Source organism: Ranitomeya variabilis, chromosome 2 (genome assembly GCF_051348905.1).
Source record: "Ranitomeya variabilis isolate aRanVar5 chromosome 2, aRanVar5.hap1, whole genome shotgun sequence".
Classification (NCBI taxonomy): Eukaryota; Metazoa; Chordata; class Amphibia; order Anura; family Dendrobatidae; genus Ranitomeya; species Ranitomeya variabilis.
Genome location: NC_135233.1, coordinates 840,998,195 through 841,011,842, shown reverse-complemented (window position 1 = coordinate 841,011,842; position 13,648 = coordinate 840,998,195). Strand labels below are relative to the sequence as shown.

Below are 13,648 nucleotides of genomic sequence, written 5' to 3'. Positions count from 1 at the left end.
CAGTCTTGTGAACAATGTCTTTATTGAGTTACCTAACTTTTTATGTAGATTATATATCAAAAGTGAAAAGGGATGAATATTAGACTACGTTCACATTTCTGTTTGTATTTCCATTTTTTTTTCACTCCTCAAACCTCATTTATTTGAATGTTTCTTTTCCTAAAATATATTTAGTGTGCATCAATTCTGTCTGCTATCAGTTTTTCGGGCAGACAAAAAACTAGGTCTGCGTAACAGTTTTTCTATTAAAAAAATGGATAAGTAAACAAAGTGGACACTTCTTCTTCTCCCATTATTTTATTTATATTTATCTATATACATTGAGTTTTATTTTCATCCATTATGTGTTCCAATTCATGGATCCATTCTTACACATTGTGCATACCCCGAATATCTCTAGTAAAAAAACAAACGGATCCTTTCAAAACAAAGCAAACAAATCTAAACTAATACAAAAGTTTTATTTTTGAACCAGATCTTGGATGGATCTTTGAAATGGATTTGTTTAAAATGGAAACTTTTGTATCCTTTTACACCTGTTTTTGTTACTTTCCATTGGTATATTCATCTGGATGTGATACAAACTGATCCCAAATGGAAGAAAAAAGTCAATGTATGTCAATGGGTGAGAAAAATAACCCACAGACCATGCCTGTGACGTCCGATTTTTACACACACATCTCAAAGGGACCACAACTTTTCATCAGCCAAGTACAGTAAATTCCTAGCCCAAACTGTCAGAACGGAATACAAAAATATGGGATCCCACACCATTTTTTTTTTTTTATTCCTTAAAAGCTGCCGGATAAGTTCACTGAGCTTACTAAATATCTGATGGCTCCATCTGTCTGTCTGTCTATCTTCTACTCCATATTTAATGATCTACCTATATCTGTACATGAGATTGCTTTATTACTTAGAAAACTAGCTTTAAACTACATAGAGATTACTGTATGTAAAAGATTATGTTAAAAACGCACTGCATACAGATTGCATACGCATGAGATACGGATGTTGGCTGAGAAAAATCGCATTGTACTCACATGACAACTCATCGTACTTTTCTCGATCAACATCAGACCAATTTTTTTATATGATTGTGTGACTCCAGCCCAAATGTCATTTTCTGTACTGAAGTCAGTGTGGAGGGTGTTGAATGTAACATATGGTTAAAAATGGCCTATTGGATTCACAGACAAAGAGCGGGTTGTTCATTTCTCCACGTGTCCACTAACAAAACACACATGACTGCAGCCCCTCATTCACTCCTGCACTTTCCCTTTCCCACTATATTATGCATGTCTGCTTTAGTTTAGATCTCAGACTTTTATCTATATTTCCTTCCTCGGTCAGACGTTTCCTTGTGCCCTCCTACCGTAGAATATTTGTTTGTTTGATCTCTCATCTTTTATCCACATTTTTTCTTGCTTGAGATTGCAATGTTTTGATATCACTGCAATGATTCTGGGATACAGAACAGGAGTGTAGCAGCTGGCACTTGTCTCCAGTGCCTCTCGTATGCCCAGGATGCGTTGGATGGTTATTGATGGCATCCCCAGTATGTCTGTGTGTGTTATCACTGGTGCTTTCCTTTTTTTGCTCAGTATTGGCATTTGGCATCAACAGGGGCCCTTACATGATATGGTGAGTAGCATGTACAGGGGTCATCAATCCCTGTCCCTGATTATATCAATAGATTTCTGATGATTAGTCATTTGGCTTATTCTTGCACAGATGGAGAGTGATAGAAAAGCTTGTGGTGTTGTCTTCCCATCACAGAATGGCAGATGGAAACGTTACACTTTAAATCCGCTGGGATACAAGTGGGATCATTTGAACCTGACATACAGGTAAGCTCTTTTTCTCTTCCTTTACCTGCTTTGTATATTAACAACTTACTCAATTTCATTTATACCCTTCAAGTAATACTATATGAAGAAGTAATTCTTACCTCTAGGTCGGGTAATCTACTAATAGGACACAATGTGTTAAGGAGTTGTAAATAATACTCATCATATCACTATATACAAAATTCCATATTTACTTTTTTTTTCAGGATTGTCCAGTATCCGAATACTTTAAACAGAGGTGACACAAATAAAGCACTGGAGATTGCCTTCAGCATGTGGAGTAAGGTTTCCCCTCTAACTTTTCAACGTGTGCTCCCTAAACACGAATCTGACCTAAGCATTGGTAAGCACTGTCAACTTACTGAATGGCTTCTCCTAAACTTTTGCAATTTTTCTCTCTGGCCACTAAGCCTAATATTAGGCTGGCTCTTCCTATTATGTAGAAATCACTTTTCAGAAGATATCTCATTATTATCTCAGGCAGGATTACAATGAAGTGTATCTCATATATACACATACAGTACCTTGACAAAGTATTCATACCCCGTGATGTTTTCCACATTTTTCGCGTTACATTCATGAACTGAAATGTATTTTATTTGGATTCTATGAGATATACCAACACTAAGTAGCAAGTATTTGTGATGTCAAGGAAATTATAGATGGTTTTCTAATTACCGTATTTTTCGGATAATAAGACGCACTTTTGTTCCCCCAAATTTTGGGGGAAAGTGGGGGGTGCGTCTTATAATCCGAATCTGTGTGCTGTAGAGGAGGGGGGCGGCTCTGGAGTGGTGTCAGGGGGATGGAGTGGGCTGGCTGCAGGCTGCAGAGACAGCAGAAGGTCGTGTGCTCCCGCTCATTAGTCTCATGTAATATTCACTGCACCCGCTGTCCATCACTTCGGTGCTGAAGCGCGCCGAGTTGGTTGACAGGGGAGCAGTGCATATTGCATGTGCCTGCACTCACCCCCATCATGAATATGTCCCCCCTGGTCACTCTATATGCCCCCCTGCTGGCACACTGCCCCCCTGTGCTGCTGGCACACTGCCTCCCTGTGCTGCTGGCACACTGCCCCATCTCATCCTGGATATGGCCCTCCGTCACTATAAGCCCCCCTGCTGGCACGCACATAGCCCCCCTCTCTCTATATGCCCCCTGCTGGCACACACATGGCCCCCCAGTCACTACATGCCCCCCCTGCTGGCACGCACATGATAAAATAACAAACACTTAACTCCTCTTCTGATGATGGCTCTGTGCTCCCAGTTCTTCCTGTGTCTGTGCCAACATCCGATCGTGTAATCGGCACAGCACAGTGATGTTATCACTGTGTGCCCAGGTCACATGATCTGATGCCTGGGAAACAGGAAGCGCAACCGAGGAGCTGGGAGTACGGAGCCATCATCAGAAGGTGAGTTAAGTGTTTGTTATTTTATCATGTGCGTGCCAGCAGGGGGGCATATAGTGACTGGTGGGGGCCATGTGAGTGCCAGCAGGGGGGCATATAGAGAGAGGGGGGCCATGTGCATGCCAGCAAGGGGGCTTATAGTGACGGGGGGCCATATCCAGGATGAGATGGGGGGCAGTGTGCCAGCAGCACAGGGGGCAGGTGTGCCAGCAGCACAGGGAGGCAGTGTGTCAGCAGCCCTGGGGGGCAGTGTGCCATCAGCCCAGGGGGGCAGTGTGACAGCAGCCCAAGGGGGTAGTGTGCCAGCAGCACAGGGGGGCAGGTGTGCCAGCAGCACAGGGGGGCATTGTGCCAGCAGCACAGGGGGGAGTGTGCTAGTGTGCCAGCAGCACAGGGGGCAATGTGCCAGCACCGGGGGCCATGTGCCAGGATGGGGGTTATATAGATACCAGGATGAGGGACATATATATGATTTGTAAGACAGACACTGGCATTATAAGACAGACCCCCATTTAACATAAAATTGTTTTTTTTCTCTTTTTCTTCACCAAATTTGGGGGTAAGTCTTATAATCAGGTGCGTCTTATAAAGTGAAAAATACGGTATCTTAAAAATATCAATCTGAAAATGGTGATGTGCATTTGTAGTCAGCCCCCCCCCTGAGCCAATACCTGGTAGGATCACCTTTCACTGTAGTTACTGCTGCAAGTCTTTAGGAGTATGTCTCCACCAGCTTGGCACAGCTAGAGGCTGATATTTTTGCCCTTTCGCCTTTGCTCTAGCTCAGTTAGATTGGATAAAGAGCTTCTGTGAACAGAAATTTTCAAATCTAGTCACAGATTCTCATTGGGATTTAGGTTTGGATTTTGATTGGTCCATTGAATACATGATCATGCTTTGATCTAAACCTTTCTATTGTAGCTCTGGCAGTATGTTTAGGGTCGGTGCTAGAAGGTGAACCTTCTCCCCAGTCTCAAGTCTTTTGCATCCTCTAACCTGTTTTCCTCCAGGATTTCCCTGTGTTTAGCTCCATCCATATCCCCACTAACTCTGACCAGCTTCCCTGTCCCTGCTGAAGAAAAGCATTCCCACGGCATGATGCTGCCAAAACCATGTTTGATGGTAGGGATGGAGTTTTCAGGGTGATGTGCAGTGCTAATTTTCTGCCACACACAGCATTTTGTATTTAACTCAAAAAGATCTACTTTGATCTCATCTGACCAGAGCACCGTCTTCCACATGCTAGTTGTGTCCCTGACATGGCTTTTTGTAATCTGCAAATGGGACTTCTTATGGCTTGCTTTCAAAAATGGCTTTCTTCTTGCCACTCTTCCATAGAGCCCAGATTTGTGATGTGTACAACTAATAGTTACCTTGTGGACAGATTCTCCCATCTGAGCTGTGGATCTTTGCAGCTCCTCCAGAATACCCATGGCCCTCTTGGCTGCTTCTCTAATTAGTGCTCTCCTTGCTTGGGATGTCAGTTTAGGTGGACCGCCATGTCTTGGTAGTTTTTTTTTTTTTATTCTTTTTATTGAAAATTCTACAACATAACAAGGTTACATCATAGAACAAAAGAACAAGTAGTATTTTTCATTGCTAATTAATACTGTCTGGCAAAATTTATCTTGCCCTTAACCCCTTTCTGCCATCGGACGTACTATCCCGTCCATCTGACCTGGGACTTAATTCCCATGTACGGGATAGTACGTCATTGGCGATCAGCCGTGCTGATCCTCCGTTCTCCTCCCTGCAGGCTGACACTACATAGTGATGTCTCACCCTGGGACAATGTAAAAAAGAAAAAAAATAACACTGCGTAAAAATATATATTTTTTGAATTCCTAAAGAAAGAAAAAAAAAGAAAATATTGTTCCAATAAATATATTTCTTTATGTAAATAAAAATATAAACAATAAAAGTACACATATTTAGTATCGCCGCGTCCGTAACGACCCGAGCTATAAAACTGTCCCTCTAGTTAACCCCTTCAGTGAACACCGTAAGAAAAAAAAAAAACGAGGCAAAAAACAATGCTTTATTATCATACCGCCGAACAAAAAGTGGAATAACACGCGATCAAAAAGACGGATATAAATAAACATGGTACGGCTGAAAACGTCATCTTGTCCCGCAAAAAGAGAGCTGCCATAGAGCGTCATCAGCGAAAAAAAAAGTTATAGCCCTCAGAATAAAGCGATTCAAAAATAATTATTTTTTATATAAAATAGTTTTTGTATTGTATAAAAGCGCCAAAACATAAAAAATTATATAAATGAGGTATCGCTGTAATCGCACTAACCCAAAGAATAAAACTGCTTAATCAATTTTACCAAATGCGGAATGGTATAAACGCCCCCCCCCAAAAAAAAAAAAAAGAAGAGAAATTCATGAATTGCTGGTTTGTGTTCATTCTACCTAACAAAAAACGGAATGAAAAGCAATCAAAAAATGTCATGTGCCCGAAACTGATACCACTAAAAACGATAACTTGTCCCGCAAAAAACAAGACCTCACATGACTCTGTGGACCAAAATATGGAAAAATTATAGCTCTCAGAATGTGGTAACGCAAAAAATATTTTTTGCAATGAAAAGCGTCTTTTAGTGTGTGACAGCTGCCAAACATAAAAACCCGCTATAAAAACCCGCTATAAATAGTAAATCAAACCCCCCTTTATGACCCCCTTAGTTAGGGAAAAATAATAAAATAAAAAAATATATATTTATTTTCATTTTCCCATTAGGATTAGGGTTATGGTTAGGGTTGGGACTAAAGTTATGGTTAGGGTTGGGGCTAAAGTTAGGGTTGGGACTAAAGTTAGGGTTAGGGTTGGGGCTAGAGTTGGGGTTAGGGTTTGGATAACGTTTACTGTTGGGTTAGGGCTGTGTCAGGGTTAGGGGTGTGGTTAGGGTTATGGTTGTGATTAGGGTTAGGGGTGTGTTGAGGTTAGGGGTGTGTTGGGGTTGGGATTTGGGTTAGGGGTGTGATTGTGATTAGGGTTGGGGTATGTGGGGTTAGGGGTGTGATTAGGGTTTGGATTAGGGTTAGGGGTGTGTTGCGGTTAGGGTTGGAGTTAGAATTGGGGGGTTCCACTGTTTAGGCACATCAGGGGCTCTGCAAACGCAGGGGCCCCACGTGTTTCCGGTGTCGGCAGACAGCGGAAGTGCTGGTCTCGGCGGTGTATGAGGGTAACGTGTCATGCAAGGTAATTAGACACTTCTGGTTGGCGCTATATAAATATGTGCCAAAGGCGCTCTCTCTCTCTGCGCCCCTTAAGGAAGGAGCTTGGTGCTCCGAAACACGCGTCGGGGGTGGGCTGACGGTCCTTCACTTCTGCAGACTATTCCTTTGGGACTGTTTGTATGGTACTAACCATTGAATTTTGTAGGCACTAGCCTTTATGTGCTTGCGGTCTATATGCTACTATGCCGATGCAGGGGTGGTTGTTTTCATCAGCCCTTCTTTTGTTGTGTGGCCACTGAGTATGTGCATTGTTCCCCGCTTTTGCTATTGTACCTATTTATTCCAGCGTTATTATAGATTTTGTATTAAATGAAGTTTACACATTTTTATGGGACCCTATGACTGCTTGTCTTTTGTTGTTTGGTAAACGCAACGTGACGCCTGCAGACCTTTCCATCAAAATCGGCATTCCACAACGCCACTTCTTCCCTTTCGAGCCCTGACGTGCGCCCAGTGGTTTACCCCCACATATGGGGTATCAGCGTACTCAGGACAAATTGGACAACAACTTTTGTCATCCAATTTCTCCTGTCACCCTTGGAAAAATAAAAATTTGGGGGCTAAAAAAATAATTTTTGTGGGAAAAAAAATATTTTTTATTTTCACGTCTCTGCGTTATAAACTTTAGTGAAACACTTGGGGGTTCAAAGTTCTCACAACACATCTAGATAAGTTCCTTTGGGGGTCCAGTTTCCAATATGGGGTCACTTGTGGGGGGGTTTCTACTATTTAGGTACATCAGGGGCTCTGCAAACGCAACGTGACGCCCGCAGACCATTCCATCAAAGTCTGCACTCCAAAATGGCGCTCCTTCCCTTCCAAGCTCTGCCATGCACCCAAATGGTGGTTCCCCCCACATATGGGGTATCAGCGTACTCAGGACAAATTGGACAACAACTTTTGGGGTCCAATTTCTCCTGTTACCCTTGGGAAAATTAAAAACTGGGGGCAAAAATATCATTTTTGTGGAAAAAATAATATTTTTTTAATTTTACCCGGCTCTATATTATAAACTTTAGTGAAACAATTGGGGGTTCAATGTGCACACCACACATCTAGATAAGTTCCTTAGGTGGTCTAGTTTCCAAAATGTTGTCACTTGTGGGAGATTTCCACTGTTTAGGCACATCAGGGGCTCTCCAAATGCAACATGGCGTCTGATCTCAATTCCAGCCAATTCTGCGTTTAAAAAGTCAAACGGTGCTCCTTCTCTTCCAAGCTCTGCCATGCACCCAAACAGTGGTTTATCCCCACATATGGGGTATAAACGTACTCAGGACAAATTGCACAACAACTTTTGGGGTCCAAATTCTCCTGTTACCCTTGGGAAAATAACAAATTGGTGCAAAAAGTTCATTTTTGTGAAAAAAATATGATTTTTTATCTTTACGGCTCTACATTATAAACTTCTGTGAAGCGCTTGGGGGTTCAAAGTGCTCACCACACATCTAGATAAGTTACTTAGGTGGTCTACTTTCCAAAATGGTGTCACTTGTGGGGAGTTTCCACTGTTTAGGCACATCAGGGGCTCTCCAAACGTGACATGGCGTCCTATCTCAATTCCAGCCAATTTTGCATTGAAAAGTCAAACGGCAATCCTTCCGTTACGAGCTCTGTCGTGCGCCCAAACAGTGGTTTTCCCCCACATATGGGGTATCAGCGTACTCAGGACAAATTGCACAACAACTTTTGCGGTCCAATTTCTCCTATTACCCTTGGTAAAATAAAACAAATTGGATCTGAAGTAATTTTTTTGTGAAAAAAAGTTTCATGTTCATTTTCTTTTAAACATTCCAAAAATTCCTGTGAGCACCTGAAGGGTTAATAAACTTCTTAAGACCTCGTGCACACGTTGCGGAAAGTGGTGCGGATTTTTCCGGACTGATTTTGGTAAATCCGCAGGTAATCCACACTGCGGATTTCCTGCGGAATTACCGCACATTTACCTCGAGTTTTTTGCGGATTTTGTGCGTATTTCACCTGTGGTTTTACACCTGCGGATTCCTATTATGGAGCAGGTGTAAACCGCTACAGAATCCGCACAAAGAATTTACATGCTGGGAAATAAACAACGCTACGTTTCTGCGCGTTTTTTTCCGCAGCATGTGCATTGTGGATTCTGTTTTCCATAGGTTTACATGGTACTGTAAACTCATGGAAAACTGCTGTGAATCCACAGCGGCCAATCCGCTGCGGATCCGCAGCAAAATCCGCAACGTGTGCCCATACCCTTAATGTGGTTTTGAGCACCTTGAGGGGTGCAGTTTTTTAAGAATGGTGTCACTTTTGGGTATTTTCTATCATATAGACCCCTCAAAGTGACTTCAAATGTGATAGTGTTTTAACCCCTTAAGCCCCGAGGGTGGTTTGCACGGTAATGACCAGGCCAATTTTTACAATTCTGACCACTGTCCCTTTATGAGGTTATAACTCTAGAACGCTTCAACGGATCCTGGCGATTCTGACATTGTTTTTTCGTGACATATTGTACTTCATGATAGTGGGAAAATTTATTCGATATAACTTGCGTTTATTTGTGAAAAAAACTGAAATTTGGCGAAAATTTTGAAAATTTCGCAATTTTCCAACTTTGAATTTTTATGCCCTTAAATCAGAGATATGTCACACAAAATACTTAATAACTAACATTTCCCACATGTCTACTTTACATCAGCACAATTTTGGAACCAAAATTTTTTTTTGTTAGGGAGTTATAAGGGTTAAAAGTTGACCAGCAATTTCTCATTTTTACAACACCATTTTTTTTTAGGGACCACATCTCATTTGAAGTAATTTTGAGGGGTCTATATGATGGAAAATACCCAAGTGTGACACCATTCTAAAAACTGCACCCCTCAAGGTGCTCAAAACCACATTCCAGAAGTTTATTAACCCTTCAGGTGTTTCACAGGAATTTTTGGAATGTTTAAATACACAAAAAATTTAATTCAGCTCCAATTTGTTCTATTTTACAAAGGGTAACAGGAGAAAATGGACCCCAAAAGTTGTTGTAGAATTTGTCCTAAGTACGCCGATACCCCATATGTGGGGGGTAAACCACTGTTTGGGCGCATGGCAGAGTTTGGAAGCGAAGGAGCGCCATTTGACTTTTCAATGCAAAATTAACTGGAATTCAGATGGGACACCATGTTGCGTTTGGAGAGCCCCTGATGTGACTAAACATTGAAACCCCCCACAAGTGACACCATTTTGGAAAGTAGACCCCCTAAGGAACTTATCTAGATGTGTGGTGAGCACTTTGACCCATTAAGTGATTCACAGAAGTTTATAATGCAGAGCCGTAAAAATAAAAAATCATATTTTTTCACAAAAATGATCTTTTCACCCCCAATTTTTTATTTTCCCAAGGGTAAGAGAAGAAATTGGACTCCAAAAGTTGTTGTACAATTTGTCCTGAGTACGCTGATACCCCATATGTGGGGGTAAACCACTGTTTGGGCGCACGGGAGAGCTCGGAAGGGAAGGAGCACTGTTTTACTTTTTCAACACAGAATTGGCTGGAATTGAGATCGGATGCCATGTCGCGTCTGGAGAGCCCCTGATGCACCTAAACAGTGGAAACTCCCCAATTCTAACTGAAACCCTAATCCTAACATGCCCCTAACCCTAATCCCAACGGTAACCCTAACCACACCCCTAACCCTGACACACCCCCTAATTCTAATCCCAACCCTAATCCCAACCGTAAATGTAATCCAAACCCTAACTTTAGCCCCAACCCTAACTTTAGCCCCAACCCTATCCCTAACTTTAGCCCCACCCTAACTTTAGCCCCAACCCTAACCCCAACCCTAACCCTAACCCTAGCCCTAACCCTAGCCCTAACCCTAACCCTAGCCCTAACCCTAGCCCTAACCCTAGCCCTAACCCTAACCCTAGCCCTAACGGGAAAATGGAAATAAATACATTTTTTTAATTTTATTATTTTTCCCTAACTAAGGGGGTGATGAAGGGGGGTTTGATTTACTTTTATAGCATTTTTTATAGCGGATTTTTATGATTGGCAGCTGTCACACACTAAAAGAAGCTTTTTATAGCAAAAAAGTTTTTGCGTCTCCACATTTTGAGACCTATAATTTTTCCATATTTTGGTCCACAGAGTCATGTGAGGTCTTGTTTTTTCCTGGACGAGTTGACGTTTTTATTGGTAACATTTTCGGGCACGTGACATTTTTTGATCGCTTTTTATTCAGATTTTTGTGAGGCAAAAACCAGCTATTCATGAATTTCTTCTGGGGGGGGGGGGGGCGTTTATACCGTTCCACGTTTGATAAAATGTAAAAAGCAGTTTTATTCTTCGGGTCAGTACGATTACAGCGATACCTCATTTATATCATTTAACTAGTGGGACAGTTTTATAGGTCGGGTCATTACGGACGCGGCGATACTAAATATGTGTACTTTTATTGTTTTTTTTTAAATTTAGATAAAGAAATGTATTTATGGGAATACTATATATATTTTTTTCTTTATTTAGGATTTTTTTTTTTTTACACGTGGAATTTTTTTTTTACTTTTTTACTTTGTCCCAAGGGGGGGACATCACAGATCGCTGATCTGACAGTTTGCACAGCACTCTGTCAGATCAGCGATCTGACTTACAGTGCTGCAGGCTTACCAGCGCCTGCACTGAGCAGGCGCTTGGTAAACCACCTCCCTGCAGGACCCGGATGCAGCCCCGTGGCCATTTTGGATCCGGGACCTGCAGGGAGAGGAGGTAAGAGACGATCGGAGCAACGCGATCACATCGCGTTGCTCCGGGGGTCTCAGGGAAGCCCGCAGGGAGCCCCCTCCCTGCGCGATGCTTCCCTATACCGCCGGAACACTGCGATCATGTTTGATCGCAGTGTGCTGGGGGTTAATGTGCCGGGGGCGGTCCGGATGTCAGCTGCGATAGTCAGCTGACACTCGGCCGCGCTCCCCCCGTGAGCGCGGCCGATCACATATGACGTACTATCCCGTCACTGGGAATTAAGTCCCAGGTCACCTTGTTGGGATAGTACGTCGGATAGTACGTCATATGGGATTAACGGGTTAAAAATGAGAAATCGCTGGACAACTTTTAACCCTTATATCTCCCTAACGGAAAAAAATTTTGGTTCCAAAACTTTGCTGATGTAAAGTAGACATGTGGGAAATGTTACTTATTAAGTATTTTGAGTGACATATCTCTCTGATTTAAGGGCATAAAAATTCAAAGTTGAAAAATTGTTACATTTTTAAAATTTTCGCTAAATTTCTTTTTTTTTCACAAAAAAACGCAAGTAATGTTGAGGAAATTTTACCACTATCATGAAGAACAATATGTCACGAGAAAACATTGTTAGAATCACCGGGATCCATGCAAGCGTTCCAGAGTTATAACCTCATTAAGGGACAGTGGTCAGAATTGTAAAAATTGGCCCGGTCATTAACATGCAAACCACCCTTGGGGGTTAAGGGGTTAACATACCATGGGACTAATATCTTAACCAAAACCATAAGATACCCCATGTCAGGCACAAAATATCACATACTTTATCATGAAAGAATACTCCTCATCACCTAGAGACTAATGTGAGTCAAAGGGGAATCAAACCAAGGCTTCCATAGCTTATCAAAATTTTCAGGGTGAATGTCTATTTTTGTATACCGCCCTCTTGTAGAAAACTGCAGTATTTACCATATTAACCCAGTGTGAAATTCGTTGGGGTCTTTTATCCACCCATCTCGTGGCGATAGTAGACAATGTTTCCCTGAGAAGAGTGCTAAGGTAGTGAGGCCAGATCTTCTTATCAGGGATTCTCAATAAACACACCTTAGGGCAGAATGGTACAGGGGATTGTATGATCTTAATGAGGATAGCTATAACCGCTTTTCAAAAATTTACAATAGGAGGGCAATACCACATCAGGTGTATAAAATCTGCCACCTCTTCTTCACACCTATGGCAAACTGCAGAGATGGATCTACCCATGTTATATAACCTGATGGGAGTCATGTAGCATTGATGAACTATATACATTTGGACTAGCTTGTTTTTAGGTACTGGTGAAACATATTGTGGGGAGGTGAAGGTCTCACTCTTCTGATAGGGAGTGTATTACTGTCCTCCAATTGGCATAAACCAACTCATAGACCCAGGTTAAAGCTAAATTAAAAAAATGTCTTTTGGTTTTGCGTTTTCGTTTTTCGCTCACCTTCTTCCCTGAGCCATAACTTTTTTTATTTTTCCGTCAATATGGCCATGTGAGGGCTTGTTTTTTGCGGGACGAGTTGTACTTTTGAACGAGACCATTGGTTTTACCATGTCATGTACTAGAATACAGGAAAAAATTCCAAGTGCGGTGAAATTGCAAAAAAAGTGCAATCCCACACTTGTTTTTTGTTTGGCTTTTTTAGTAGGTTCACTAAATGCTAAAACTGACCTGCCATTATGATTTTCCAGCTCATTATGAGTTCATAGACACCAAACATGTCAAGGTTATTTTTTATCTAAGTAGTGAAAAAAAAAATCCAAACTTTGTTTTAAAAAAAAAAATAAATGCGTGCTGAGCTGACGTTTTTAATGATACCATTTTGGTGCAGATACATTCTTTTGATTGCCCATTAATGCATTTTAATGCAATGTCGCGGTGACCAAAAATTCTATCTTTTTGACTTTTCCTCGCTACGCCGCTTAGCGATCAGGTTAATCCTTTTTTTATTGATAGATCGAGCGATTCTGAACGCGGTGATACCAAATATGTGTATGTTTGATTTTATGTTTATTGTTTTATTTTGAATGGGGCAAAAGGGGGTGATTTGAACTTTTATATTTTTTTTTACATTTTTAAAAACATTTTCTTTTTACTTTTGGCATGCTTCAATGATTTCCATAGGAGACTAGAAGCTGCCACAACCCGATCAGCTCTGCTACATAGAGGCGATGATCTATATAGCAGATTTTCTCACTTACTATAAACGTCGACCACTGGGTGGCGCTCACAGCATGCCGGCACTGACAACCATAGAGGTCTCCAGGAAACCTCCGGTTGTCATGCAAACACACTAGTGACCCGCGATCACGTGATGGGGGTCACTAGTGTACGTATTTCCAGCTCGATTGCCGGAAGCACTTGTTAAATGCCGCTGTCAAGAG

The 13,648-nt window shown here is 41.8% G+C and overlaps 1 protein-coding gene across 2 annotated transcripts in view; it reads left to right on the top strand.

The window, feature by feature from the left end:
- Positions 1–1,279: 1,279 nt before the first annotated feature.
- Positions 1,280–13,648, top strand: part of LOC143809960 (matrix metalloproteinase-23-like) — a 33,443-nt gene continuing 21,074 nt past the window's right edge. Inside the window, exons 1-3 of one of the 2 annotated variants that reach the window (XM_077292908.1) lie at positions 1,280–1,644; positions 1,780–1,850; positions 2,057–2,193. In XM_077292908.1, coding sequence (XP_077149023.1) covers positions 1,519–1,644; positions 1,780–1,850; positions 2,057–2,193 — 334 coding nt within the window. In that variant the 5' untranslated portion in view covers positions 1,280–1,518. Of the gene's footprint in view, positions 1,645–1,734; positions 1,851–2,056; positions 2,194–13,648 lie in introns of both variants that reach the window. The other variant, XM_077292907.1, reaches the window with a different exon arrangement.